Raw genomic sequence first — 15,571 nt, 5'->3', positions numbered from 1 at the left:
TTTGGTAAAATTTCTGTTGGACCAGCTGCCAGTTTGTACTATACACCAGGACCGCTCCAGTGGCCTAGTGGTTAGAGCGTCCACCTTGGATTCGGGAGGTCGCGGGTTCGAACCCCGGCATTCATATCAAAGATAAAAATGGCACTAACAGCTACCTCGCTAGGCGCTCAGCATTAAGAGGTTAGTTTTAGGACTGGTCGGCCTGGTATCAGGATAATGTGACTGGTTGGGACACCATGCTACATGTCTGTAGCATGATGCCCCAGTGCTAGACATCACTATAAACTGCCACACTGCAGACATGGTAGCGATATGACTGAAATTTGTTTAAAGCTACGTTAAAAATCCATATCACACACACACACACAGAGATAGACACACACACACTCGCACACACATATACACCCACCCACTGGTAAATCTATGACCAATAAGGCTTAAAATCATCCGCTAGTGACCTTACAGAAAAGCAGTCCATAGATACTTGTAACTTTTTGTTTTGTATGTTGTACTTACCTGCAATGTCCATGTGCTTGTAGCGGTAACGTTTGGCTTTACACAGTCGTATGCCGTCAATAATGGATGCGTGATTCAGTTCGTCAGACAACACAGCGTCATCAGCGCCCAAAAGAACCTCAAAGATACCAGCATTAGCATCGAAACAGCTAATGTACAAAATGGCATCCTCTTTTCCATGGAATAGAGCCAGCTTTTGTTCCAGTTCTTTGTGTATATCCTATATGTGTTTTATAGCATATTTTTGGAATTAAAATTCAATCAAATGTAAGATTTATAAAATCATTTGTCACCAAGAGGTATGGAGTTAATGTATTGATTAAATGTGCAGTCTTTATTTTATAGTTTTTTAATTCAAGGATTGTATCAGTAGTCTTATGTTATTTTGTTCTTACCGACATCATTTTCATTAAACTGGGTTGTTTCATTCTTTCAAAATGTTACTTTTCAAAATGATTATAACCTTGGTTGTCTATTTTAAATATTTAAAAATGCATATGAAATTTGAACCAAGTGTAGAAACCAGGTGGAGTAAGCTTTTAAAAAAATGTCAACAGTATATCAATTTCTTTATTTTCAGAAAACACTCGTAAAGTTGCATGAAAATATTGACTTGCATATGCTGTATTATTCTGGTTATTCTGATGTATCTCATTGATCGCTTTGTGTGATAAATCTTTAGAAACCTAGCTTCAAGGGAGTAGTGTGATAATGGAGTTTTGAGACCGGTCAACCAATTTTGGTCTTCGCAAACTGAAACCCCTTCTAGATTCCCAATAACTTGTTCACATTGGAGATTCTTTGCACATGCATGCATCCATTATTGTAGCCCGTTAGTGAGTTTAACCACTGACAACCCTGATGACAGTGACACACTCAATGAAGGCAGTGAAATAACCAACGAAGTCAGCAAAGAGGGCAGAGATGATGGAGACAGCAAAGACAGCAAAAATAGCGAAAATCATCACTATCATCAAGAATAAGCAATGTAAACACCATTGGTGTTTAATATATTATATGCCAAAAGCATCTCTCGATTGAAATTATTTACTGACATTAATCAACATTTGCAAAGTGGCAACTTGGCAGGATTTCATTATGAGTCACCGTTTTGCTCGGGCAATCTACCCACTCGTGGATGGATACGACCCTGTCCTCCCAAACAGTTACATAATATATCTTGAAGAAACCAACCTCTATCAATGACCAATAATGCAACCAATGCATGTGGAGATTTTCATGGGATCGATACCGCGGGACCAAACATGCACAAAAACATAAGCAAGTATGATAAAAACAGAAAGCATAGACAATTCTTCGAAGTCGACTTGGAGTTCCCGGATGAACTTCACTGTGCCCAAAGTGATTATCCCGGAAATTCCGTCGGTGCCCCCGAATGGTTGTCATCGTGCCAGTGTGCGACCAAGGATGAATCCGGGTGCAAGTTCACCAAATGCAGAAAACTGTTTCCAAATCTGTGCCACAATCGTAACTATCTCGTCCATGCACGAAACTTACAGTTGTATATACAGTTGGAAATGTAATCCACCGGGTGCTGAGGTTTTGCCAACATGCGTAGATAGTAGAAACCCTAAACAAATAACTTATTTACAGGCAGTACAAAATAATTAAACGGTTATCAGCGTATGTCGATCTCTCTCTCTGTGAGCTCACAGAAATGTAGCCCCGCTATTGAACTGAGGTAGTGCCCGAGTCCACGGCTCCCCAACCCGAAAGCCAAGGCGCAGACTTGCACATGCTACAATCGATGATGCACACATAATAAGAACCATAGTGTGGAAAAGTTATGGTGAATTTAGAAGTGCTTCGGGTTGTGAAAACCAAAATTGATCACCCGATCTCAAAGCTCTGTGATTCACTACTGTGGGTCAAATTAATTAATAATTAATATGCCTTATAAACTATTCATGAAAGTTACGTTTATTTGTAACAATACAGACTTTGCATTCGTGATCTGAAGACCACAGCTTTTACCTTATGAAAACACACCAAGACAAAATGATGGTGTGAGACCTTAAATCAAAAATCGTACCAGTCTAACCTACCTGTGTACCACAGATGAACCTAACTGAACTGAGCCCCGCTCCATGGGTGTCCAACGCCTTTTTACCAGCTTCTACCACTGCAGGATGACTCTGTGTGTGAAGAATAAGTGAGTGATCAAAGAAAGAAAAAGCGATAGAAGAAAAGAAGTTCGAGAGAAGGCAGGGAGGACGAGTAAATATTTAATACGACAGACGCTAGGAAAGAGAAATTGATGTAATTACAAGTATTGGTTTTGCATACAGCTTGAAACCTCCATCATATTTGGTTTATTGTTTGATTTGGAAAGAACAAAAATTAAATTTTTATTGGGCTTGGTGGGAGGGGAAGAAGGTCAGTAGTCTTTTTGAAGCAGGAATATTCTATTTATATTGTGCATTACAGTATAGCTACTACGATGTCGTAGCTTCGATACCATCGATTCTACGCCTTGCATTGGAGCAAATAAAAATATTATCAAAGACAAAAAGATTGCTCGAGTTAAAATCAACTACTTATGTGGAGTTATGTATTTCATGAAATTTCGCTAATGATACAGTTATTAAGATTATATAAGGTAAATCTATAATGGTATGTTTACACTAACTGTACTTTGTCTGCAACTACAGATATACCAGATTCTCGCGGTAATTCGTTTTCCAAATAAGACATGTTACACCATATGTGGATATTCTACGATACGTAATTAAGTGGTCATATTTACTACAATCTGTTTACGTTTGCAAATAATGATGCAATGTTTTTATATGGCACACAAAAAAGAGGCTGAAAACGAAAATAGTTATTAGATGAACAAATATGGCAGATGATCCAAAAGAAAATACCGGATGAAGAACATAAACACTATTTACTCGTATTTCTATGATTTAATTCATAACTTCTGGTATTAAATCAAATGACTATTTAATTTCGTTTAGTATATGTATGGAACTTTTTGATAATATACTGAAAAGCACTGAGTGGGAATCACACCCGACTGCTCCATAGGCTCGTTTTAGTAAGCCGTCCACAAAGAAGGGGTACAAATATTATTACTAATTGAGGAAGCGCTATCTAACAATAATGTGGTATGTTGTTGATTCTAATTGTTATTTTGCTGCTATCGTGAAATATCAGTGCACGGTCTGAATTATCTCTCAAAGAAATTGTTTGCAAAGCACATGTAGCCTAATTCTGTTCACATACATATGCTTTTGGTATGACGCAACTAATGTGTGTGTGTGTGTGTGTGTGTGTGTGTGTGTGTGTGTGTGTGTGTTTTGTAACGTAGCTTTAACAGTTTTAGAGTCATATTGCTATGATGTCTGCACTGTGGCAGTTCACTGTAATCTCTAACACTGGGGCATCATGCAGCATACATATGGCATCATGTCCCACCCAGTCACATTATCCTGACACCAGGCTGACCAGTCCTAATACTAACCTCTTAGTGCTGAGCGCAAAGCGAGGCAGCTGCTAGTCAATTTTTATAAGACTTCGGTGCAACTCGGCCGGGGATTAAACCCGCGACCTCCCACATCCGAGGCGGATGCTCTAATTACTTGCAACTAATCCATTGTAGTTTCCATATATTTCAGACAAAATATTGCTGTCAGATAACAGTACATAGATTTATGTGCATGGCCCAAGACCTAGAATTAAGCTAAATACCTCCTATGTTATTTTATTTCTTCTCCAGGCATTGGCGGATCCGTATACTACTTTACTATGGCAATGGCACCTGACAAGTTAGTAAAGTGACTGTTATAATTTTCTGAATTGAGATGCTAAATGACACTTCTTATAACATTCTTGCATTTTTTGTTGTTGCAAATCAATCATTTTAAATGACTCGCAATCGTAGTAAAGTACTGAGCCAACGTATACTGTCCTCTTTTCCATTCCACGCAAATAGGAAAAAATTGCAAACTTTATATAGAATTTTAAACTATTTGTTTTTATTTTGCTTTGTTTCCTTCTTTCTTTTTTTTTGATGTTTTGAATAACTTCTATTCAAATAGTTGCTCGAGACCTGCCATCGGACATGCTCGTGCTATCATTGATTGCCTCCCTCACACTTTCTACAGACTGAACGCTAAATGCCCAATAACTTGCAATTGCAGTTATCGCCAAAATTCCCAGATCCTGAGGATTTAATCAAGATCAACTGGACACTTTTGTACGATTCTGAATGCGAAGTAGACTGACATCACGCATGTCAAAAGTTTCATTTTCAACAGATTTACGATCTACTAAACATTAAGATAGTTCTACACCAGTATGAGTGTGTCACTTTGACTAAACAGGTGTCCTTTTTCACCACCCCATACCCCACAAAAAAAATTAAAAGAAAAAAAAATCAGTTAAAGCGCCATACGATATTCTACGTTTAAACCTAATTATCCTCCAAGTGAAGTACAATTTGACTTCCTGTACAATAGTCAATCTTTACTGGTATAATATATAATGTTATTTTCATGGACTAATTATTTTGTGGTAAGTTTTGTAGTAATGTATTCATTAATATAAATTGGTTTATTCTGTTTCAGAGCATCAAATGATTTGATTAGAGCTGTTGGTAGGCCTTTGACACTGAATGTGTGTAACCCTCGATCTTAGAGAACTGGAATGGAAATAGAGAAATTGGGTGCGGGTTTGGATAAATCTTTAAGCTTTACTACCATAAGTTTTATCCACTATACTATTTTGCCTTTATTGATTCTAATCTGTCGCCAATTAATTATCAAATACCATTATTAGCTCGCCGGTTTGTTATATATTTAGAAAAATTAAAAACCAAAACTTCATTCTGGATTATTTTTTTAAATTATTCTTCATGTGATGAAATAGTAACTGGTTGCATATACAGTGCAGTAATAGCAATCGGTCACGTGGACAGTGCATTCTACATACTCACATGTGTTCTATGTATTTCAACATAAAGGATATCGTCAATTTAACGTTTATTTTCAGATAGCAATTTCGACTCCATTTCTTAACCATGGAATCATCAAACAATACTCAACAATTCACTAGCTAGTTAGATACCCTGCTAAAAACTCATTAATAGGCAAACCAATTAATAAGACCAACATTTGTACAGTAATCATAGGGGCCCCGAGTGGCCGAGTGGTCTAAAGCGCTCTTTGTTACGGATCACTCACCTGTCTGCGTGGGTTTGAGTCACGGATTCGGCTAATGTGGATATGTGAGAAAGCTTGCCAGTAGTTTCTCGTGGGTCGGTGGTTCTTTCCTGGGTTTTCCAGGGTTCTTCCTCCACCATTAATACCGGCCACCATGTATAGACTATCGTGTGCTGAAAATGGCGTTAAACCCTACAACAACAACAACAGTAATCATACTTACGGACAATCCGAGATAGTTGTTGGCACAAAAGTTGAGAATTTTAGTCTGTTGGCCCTTTACAGATATCGCGGATCCTTGTCGGGAAGTTATAACCCGTTCATTTTTCCACGTCCCCGCCTCCTTTATACCGTCAAGCTCTGTTTGGAGTAACTGACGTACAGTATCGGCAGCCACGTAACGTTTAGCTATGGAAGCCCCGATGTTTCCTATTTTACAACAGGAAAAAAGATTCAGTTTTGTCTGAACATATCCATATTTGAATATAATGTGGTGTTACAGTCTTCCCCTGATACTTTTTTTTTCATTTCAAATGAAGTTAGAACAGAAAGAAAAACGACAACTGTATCCTAATGCCAACAAAGTTGAGGTAATATGTTTTTATAATATTAAGTTTGAATGACGTTGGTTCCTGTAGTTATAGTACGTGTGTGTTTATGTTGTTCTGAAAAGTAGGATGAGGAAAGGGGGAGAAGAAAGGGATAATTCAGTAAAAGAATTGCATCATTTTACACGGCAGCATTAGAATGTTTTACTAACAGCAGTACATGAAATGTAATAATAACCTTGACTGTATTGAGATATCATTGATACAGTCCAGAATGTCTTTCAGAGATTCACAAAAATCCCAAAATAATATATTATCCAGAGCACTTAGTAATTCCAATGAATGATTCAAATTAATAATTCTTCCAGAATTATATCTGAACACAACTATAAACTCTGATAACGTGGATTCCACAGACTGATCTGAAGACAAAAATTACATTTTTGTATATCAACCCCTATATCTACAGATTTCACTTGATCGACGACACCACAGAATGTTCTGAAAAACTAATCATTTCCACAGAAAATTCAACTATCTCATCAACACAGGTTAGACCCTGAAAAGGTTTTAGTAAACATCTTGTTTACTACTTACAATCATGACAAAAGTCAGGTAAGCAAAAACTCCATCCCAACCCTCAATGACGGACAAAAGTCAAAAACACAATATAAATTAAATATACATAACACCTCCCCTCATAACGAAAAGAAAGATTTATCAATCAAACTTTCTTTAACATATTTGACAAATATACAATGAATATAACAACCGGAGACAGAGGTGAACCAATATACACTTCAAAATGTTGCAAAGCTAATATCAAAGCCAAACATTCCTTCTCAACTGTGAAATAATTCTTCTGGTACTTGTAAAGTTTTTTTGTGACAAAAAAAGCACACTGGATGAGCCACGCAATCTTAATCTTGTTAATCAACACTTCATCAAACCCCCCACATCACTTGCATCAACATTTTAAATAACTGACTGAAATTTGATTGCCAAAAGAACCGATGCACTTTAAGGATGGTCTTTAACTTGTCAATAGATTCCTGACTCTTGTCAGACCAGTGATACATAGATTTCCTGCTCAACAAATTTTTCAGGGGTTCAGCGATTATGGAAAAACTGAAGCAATTTTCCTGATAATATCCAGCCATACCCAAACATCGATTCATTTGCTTTTTACTAAAAGGCATTTAGTATTCAGAGATAGCCTGACCTTAACTTAAACAAGTTTAACTTGAAATTGCCCCATATGTCTTAAAACTGTGACACAAGCACGACAAAATTAACTTTTTCCTGACTTTTGTCAATGCAATCACCTATTTTTGGCAATGGAAATGAATCTGTTTTGGTGACAATGTTGATTTTTCTATAATCAGTATATGTGTAGAAAGTATTATCTGGTTTAGTCACTAGAATACATGGTGAACTCTAGTTATTTTTACTTTTTTCCATAAAATCATTATCCAGTACATACTGAATTTCTTTTATTGTTTGGTACTGTCTTTTTCTGAGAAGTCTTCTTCTAATGATAGTGTTCTTATTCAGGAAGTAGAGTGTGGCTTTGTTAATGTTCCTCTCCATTGTGTAAATTTGTCATCAGACTTTGTCTCAGGACCCGTGACAATTGGAACAGTGAAATCTTCACCCGTTGAGGGCATTCATTTATTACTAGGCAACGACCTAGCTGGAGATAAGGTTGTGGTTAATCCACTTGTAATTGACAAGCCTTGTTTGGATCAGAAAGTTGATCCAATTGATAAATAATTCCCGATTTATATCCAGCTTGTGCAGTTACTAAAGCTATGGCAAAGAAAGCTCTTGAGAATGATGTTGATCAGGAAAGTATTCCTTTAGCTGACACATGTATTGGTTAGGCTTTTGATGAGGTCGCTTTCATTCCTTGTTTGGATCAATCAAATCACAGTGATCCCCTTTTAAATATTCATTCTCTTTATTCTAATCAGGGTGACAAACGACAATCACTTGTAGTCGAACAGGAAAAAGATCCTGATATTTGTTTGTTTCAAAGGGCCATTAGTGAAACTGAAGCCACTGAATTACCTGTCTGTTATTTCATTAAAAATGGAATTCTTATGAGAAAATGGAGACCTCCCGATGTACCTGCTGATGACGAATGGTCAGTGAACTATCAAATTGTAGTTCCAAAATCGTACAGACAGGAAATATTTAGTCTAGCCCCTGAAACTCCTTTGTCTGGTTATTTAGGGATTAATAAGACTTATCACAAGATCTTGACTCACTTTTATTAGACAAAAATCAAAAGTGATGTTGGTAAATACTGTAGATCTTGTCATACTTGTCAAATGGTCGGAAACCCCAATCAGAAGATACCTAAGGCTCATATGCAGCCTATTCCTGCATCTGACGAACAATTTAGCAGAATAATGGTAGACTGTGTTGGTCCCTTACCTAAGACCAAGTGAGGTAACCAATACATGTTTACCATGATGTGTGCGTCAACAAGGTTCCCAGAGGGAATTCCTTTGAGGAATATTTAAAGTAAAACAATAGTAAAAGCTTTGGTAAAGTATTTTTTTAACTCAATTTGTCCTTCCGAAATCTGTCCAATCTGATCAGGGGTCAAATTTCATGTCTGAAATTTTCCAGCAAGTTATGTACGAATCAGGCATCCAACAATTCAAATCTTCTGCCTATTAACCTGAAAGATTTCGTCAGACTTTGAAAAATATGATTCGATTATATTGTTTTGATAGGGTAAAGATTGGGGTGAAGGCATTCATTGACTGTTGTTTTCTGTTAGGGAATCGGTTAAAGAATCTTTAGGATTCAGTCGCTTTGAACTGGTTTTTGGACACTGTGCGTGGACCATTGAAGTTGTTGAAAGAGTTGTTCTTGTTGTTATTGTTTTGGGTTTAACGCCATTTTTCAGCACAAGATAGGCTATACATGGCGGACAGTATAACTGGTGGAGGAAGAACCCTGGAAAACCTGGGGAATAACCACCGACCCACAAGAAGCTACTGGCAAGCTGTCTCACGTACCAGCGTTAGCCAAGCCTGAGACTCGAGCCTACGCAGAGAGTGGTGAGATGGCAGTGATCCGGAACGGTGGGCGCTTTAGACCAATCGGCCACTCGGGACCCCTGTCGAAAGAGAAACTTCTTTTCTAATGAAGATAGTGAAATTAATCTTCTCGATTATGTTTCCAATTTTAAGTATAAGTTGTCAAAGGCTTGTGAGGTTGCAAGAGCGAATCTGCACTCTACTCAGTCAAAAATGAAATTAAGGTATGATAAAAACTCAAAGGAAAGGAGTTTTCAGACTGGTGATACAGTTCTAGCTCTCATGCCCATACCACAAAATCCTCTTCAGGCAAATATTATGGTTGAAAAGAAAGTAAATTATTTAATTTACATCATAAATATTCCTGGGAGGCGAAAACAGAAACAACTTTGCCACATAAAGATGTTAAAGGAGTATATTGAGAGAGATAGCCAGGTTAAACATGCAATTCATTTAGTTGTACCTGTCCCACTCAGTGAAGATTTAAGGGACGGAATACAATCGGACACTATTGATTTTGGAGTGACAAATCTTCGGAATTCAGAAATTATGGATAATCTGGACCAGAAACTCTCACATTTGCAACAAGAAGAAAGGAATGATCTTAAATAGTTATTATCTAAATATGAGCACTTATTTTCCGATGTTCCTACAAGGACAAACAAAATTTTCCATGACGCTGAAATTTTAAATTCCACACCTGTGAAACAACACCCGTACAGGGTGAACCCTCTCAAACAGGAATACTTGAAAACAGAAATTCAGTATTTGCTGGAAAATGATTTCATAGAGCCAAGTAAAAAGTGACTGGAGTTCACCATGTATACTTGTTCCGAAACCAGATAAAACTTTCCGTATGTGCACTTGATTATAGGAAGGTGAACAATGTGACTAAAACAGATTCATTCCCATTACCCTGAATCGATGACTGCATTGATAAAATCGTAAATCCCAAGTATGTCACCAAATTTGACCTACTGAAAGGATTTTGGCAAAATCCACTGACGGAAAGGGCAAAGGAAATTTCGCCATTCGTGACTCCAGATGAACTTTAAAAGCCATACTTTAAAGGGCGCAATTTCTTACAGTTCCAAATCTCAGCCAATCATTTAAACTGTCTGTTAATGCAAGTGATGTTGGGGTTGGAGCAGTACTGATTCAAGAAGATAAAATGGTGTTGATCATCCAGTGTGCTTGATTTCTAAGAAATTAAATAAGCACCAAATAAATTATTCAACAACCGAGAAGGAATGTTCGGATTTGATACTGGCATTACAACATTTTGAAGTTTACATTAGTTCAGCTCCTTCTTTGATTATTGTGTTTAGTGATCACAGCCACCTTACTTTCATTGGCAAGACGAAAATTAAAAATCAAAGACTACTTAGGTGCATTTTGTTGTTACACGAATATAATATTGACATCAGGCACATCAAGGGAAAAGATAATTTAATTGCAGATGCACTTTCCCGTGTGTAGAAATGTTATTTCAAGTATACATTGTATGATTCATAAGAGTTTTTCTAATGTTATTTTTTTAAACCTCATAAATAATTTATGGTAAAAAGAAAGCTTTATTATATAAATCTTTCTTTTTATGGGGGAAGTCTTATGTATATTGTATATAATTTATATTTGATTTAATATAATTGTTTGTGAGTTAGTTTTAATTTTTTAAACTCTAATACATGCTAATGTAATGTTGTCTAGAATAGAGTTCAAAGGGTTTTATTATTTTTGAGGTAAACAACTTAGAGATTTTTTATCTAATGTTGACCTAGTTCCTGACCTTGATTCAGAAACAGTGAAACTTCGTTTTTTAATCTTTTTTTTTTAATTCATTCCCAGTGAAGGAACCATTGATTTCAGTCAAGGTCATATCTGGCCTACGTGTCAAATAACATATATCAAGTAGGTTTTTCCAGAGGATTGACCCACATCCGGGCATCTGTTTTGCGTTTTGGTCAGTCTTATAATTTTTGTTATGATAAGAATTAGCCAGTCGGACTCTAAACCACTGACACTTAAAGGTGTTTCGTTGTGATCAGTTTGAGTTGAATTTTTAATTTTTCTTCTAATTATTTGAATTCAAGTTTATTTTCCCTGGAAATACAAGTGCTCATTTACAATTCTTGGACAAGGTCATTGATTCAACAAAGAACTATTGACACATCAGTACGACGCTGGCCACATCATATGTCATCACCTTCCATTTTGGCTTACATCGGGATTTGAACTCAGTTTCATTAGGACTTTTTATTACTAGGATTTATATTTGTTAATTCTTGGATTTTTATTTTGGATTTGATTCGTAAAGCTGTAAGTTCTTTTTCGCATTTTTAACTTGTTTTTCTGGAGAAATAAATCATTTGTCAAATTTTACAAAGTTTGATGTCTTTGAGTTTTTCTTGTTACGTTTTGTAAGAGCCTAAACACGTAACAACGCACACATTATGGTCAACAAGTATTGGTTGCCTGACGTGGTCTTAGGTCAGAGTCCGACAGTGTCTACCATTATTCTGCTACATGGTTCGTCAAATGCAGGAATATGTTGTAGATGCGCTTTAAACATCTTTTCATTGGGTTTTACTACCATCTGACAAGTGTGACAAGAGCTACAATATTTACAAGCATGACTTTTAATTTTCGGCGGAAGATATAATTCAAGATCTTGTGCTATGTCTTATTTACTCTGAAATGACCAGCCAAGGGAGTTTCATGGGCTAGACAAGAATAGCATGTCGATATCACTTCGGAACGACAATTTTATAGCTTGCTGACCACTTGTCACAGGCGGGTACATCAGGTGGTCTCCGTTTTCTCACAAGGACTACATTTCTCACAAAATAACGAAATGGGACGTGTGTGTCTTCCGTTTCACTGATAGCCCTCTGAAACAAACACGAGGTCTCGTGATCTTGTTCCTGTTCAACGATGAGTGATTCTCTTTTGTCACCCTGATTCGAATAGAGAGAATGAGTAGTAAAAAGAGGTCACTGTGAACAACATCGATTGATTTATAAATACTAGGAACAAACGTTAACTCATCAAAAGACTGACCAATAAATGTGTCAAATAAGGAATAATTTCCTGATTAACATCATTCTTATGAGCTCTTTTGCCAACGTTATGGTAACTGCACAAGCAGGATACAATTTAGGTATTTCATTCTCATCAGGATTTTAAAAAAAATTACAAAAACATTGTTATTAACAAGTGGATTAGCCAGGGCCTAACCTCCAGTCAGCTCATTGCCTATTAATACATGAATACCATCTATAGATAAAGAATCACTGCTCGAATAATCATGGGTCATGATACTAAGTCTATTGACAAATTGGCACAATGGAGAGAAACATTAACAAATTTGCACTCAACTCCCAGAAGAAGACTTCTCCTACAAAGGCAAAGTAGATGATAAAAACCTTAAAAGCGCCTGTGTCCCTTAATACTTTAATAGTGACAGGATAGGCAGAATCACCCAAAAGTGATCTAGAACCTTTCGATATGAATTGTTTCATAATTCTCCAAAAGAGAATCAGGCTGGTGTTTGTACAGTTTTTATTCTACAAAATCTTTGAAGATAAACCTCAGGTACCAACTCATAACCATTCAGGATATATTCTTTAACCACATTAAAATCAGCACTCTGATTTACCGACAGTGAAGTGTAGATTTCACGAACTTTGTAAGAACAATGTCCATTGCTCTCTTTGACATTTCAACTTTTCGGCTATTTTCTCAAAGTGAAGAAAGTATCTATCTACTTTTTATTGAAAAGGGGATACTAGCCTAATATTTCTGGTAACGTCAAAACCTGAATATGTGCATGAAGGGAGAAGGGAATCGCTCTGCCTGCCAGTTCTAATTCTTTTAATCTATGTTGGATTTCCATTCTCTTTGCACCTGCATTTGTATTTTCCCTCTATTCCTCTCTCTCTCTCTCTCTCTCTAAATTTGCATTTGCATCTCCTCTACCTCTTTCTTAATTTGTATTTCTCATTATGTAGATATATATATTAAAGTTGCAACAAACCCAAATATGAGGGGCCGCATTTCTTTACAAATTATTTCTCCCACTCTCCGCTATTGAAATAATGTGCTCCTCTTTGTTTCACGTGTACGATAGTCTGTATTCTGTGTCATGTTTCAACATGTCTCGGTCCCATGTTTCTTCGTGTGTGTGTGTATATATATATATATATATATATATATATATATATATATATATATATATATATATATATATATATATATATATATATATATATTCACGATACTTTATGTAGTGATTCATCGTACCATGGCAGTATGGAATTTGTTTTTGGGGGGAGGGAAGAGCATAAAAGCGATTTTGGTCATGTTTATCGTACTTAAGCAGAGTGTGTTTTATTTTTTATTTGGAGCTTTTATTTCTGTGGGTGTATTTTTATCAGCGTTGCATGCGACTTGCTTTAGGCAGTGATACACATTTATATATGCAAACTAGTTTAGGATGAAACCTGGGTTCGAATTCTTAACCCTTGATTGGACGCTTGAAACGATTGGTCCATGTGGCTCAGTTATTAATGCTTTAATTCCTAGCTTGTATTAGGATTTAATACACTTTCTGTCTGTTAGCTAGCTAGATGATATTACCTACAACGAAGCATTCCTAGAAAAGAAGTCCAGACATTCTGTCAACCATACTATAATAAAATATCTGAGACAATAATACATATAAATAATAGGTGGTCCTTTGAAATATTTCTGTCCAGTATTAATGAGGAATAATACACCAAAGCTCGTACTGTTACAGCCGTAAATAAAATATGCCTCTTTTTTTCTTTGAGGGCGCACGCATACATTATGATTGGTTGGTTGGCTCTGTGTGTGTGTGTGTGTGTAAATGAAACGTCACACAGTTGACACAGGACAGATTAATATAGCATGTGCAACCCTTTTCAAGGAAGTACACATTACTTCATGTGAGCAAATACAATGTCAGCCTTGACTGCACGTGGGGCGACTAAAAAAAAGAAAAGAGACCGCATTCATAGTAACTGTCGATCAAGAAAGATGAATTGCTTGCGAATACCTGTGTAGCGTACAGTGAATGCCGAGTACGTCGATAGTCATGTACAAGTGTTTAAAGCAGTGAGATTTATTTCCACGCAAGAAAAGCAACTAAAGACAATTGTGCACTAATACTGCTGTGTCATTTGTGTAACGTTATATAGTTAACATACGGCAAACATCCTATTTTTATAGTGGTTGTTCCATTAAATTACCGCTTCCTCCCAGATGTCACAAAACTTTGTATCCATAATTTACATATTAGGACAGGGTTCGATGGAATAAAATAACCTACCTTTTGCCAAGACAACTTCATGAAAAGTCCTTGCCAGCGTTAGTCCCAACATTCTCGGCTAAATAGACCTTCAACAAATCATATACATGTATACTTAGACCTCTTCATTCAGCGTATTGCATGAACACATGGTTATGTGCTTTATGAAGGTGTGTCGACAACAGCCAATCCGATGGCTCGTTACAAATATTTTTGTTCACGTTTGGATAGACGCGAAGTTCACTTGGGTCAAATGTATACATACATACATATTCCTGGTATTTAACACTAAAGAACAGCACTAAATGGTACATGGCTGTTTGATAAGGGAACGATACGAACGGTAACCCAGGGATCACACACACACACACACACACACACACACACACACACACAGACAGATATAGACATTTCAACCCCAAGTCATTTCGACCTCAAGACATTTCAAGCCCAGACACAATTCGGCCGGGACATTTTAACCGCAAGACAATTTTACCCAAGCTTTCTTGTGTCCCATGTTTACGCGTGGGTCATATATAATAATATATACTGTAATAATGCAAAACGCTCGACGACCTTTTTGTTCTATAAACAAGATCAGTCAAATATATCGAAAACGACTGGGTCGGCCGTTCAGTTTGTACACACAATAAAAGCATGTGTCGCTGTATGAATATTGGGAGAATTTAAACTGGAGCTAAACATCAACCGTATTAATGGTTGAAGAACAAGTATGTTCGTTTACTATATATAATTAAAGAATAAAATACGTTGTGGTTCTAGTACCAGGTAGACTATCAGCCTTTTTAACAAATAAATATAATTGTTAAAAAGTAATACTAGCTTTTTTTATACATGTACGGTGTTCGAAACAGAAAGGTATTTAATGGCTTGTGTCATTTATACCTCGTTTATGTACGATTAACACGATTCAGTTAG

General features: G+C 36.5%; 1 protein-coding gene across 1 annotated transcript in view; it reads right to left on the bottom strand.

The window, feature by feature from the left end:
- Positions 1-14,804, bottom strand: part of LOC149785321 (2-amino-3-ketobutyrate coenzyme A ligase, mitochondrial-like) — a 30,254-nt gene extending 15,450 nt beyond the window's left edge. The window contains exons 1-4 of the mRNA XM_089979221.1: positions 14,654-14,804; positions 5,926-6,131; positions 2,583-2,672; positions 517-736 (exon numbers count right to left, since the gene is read on the bottom strand). Coding sequence (XP_089835347.1) covers positions 517-736; positions 2,583-2,672; positions 5,926-6,131; positions 14,654-14,705 — 568 coding nt within the window. The 5' untranslated portion in view covers positions 14,706-14,804. The remainder of the gene's footprint in view (positions 1-516; positions 737-2,582; positions 2,673-5,925; positions 6,132-14,653) is intronic.
- Positions 14,805-15,571: the final 767 nt, after the last annotated feature.

This window comes from Sinohyriopsis cumingii, chromosome 13 (genome assembly GCF_028554795.1).
Source record: "Sinohyriopsis cumingii isolate HCF-2022 chromosome 13, ASM2855479v2, whole genome shotgun sequence".
NCBI classification, from domain to species: Eukaryota; Metazoa; Mollusca; class Bivalvia; order Unionida; family Unionidae; genus Sinohyriopsis; species Sinohyriopsis cumingii.
Note: the sequence above shows the minus strand (reverse complement) of the source record. Positions and strands in the feature narration are given on the sequence as shown.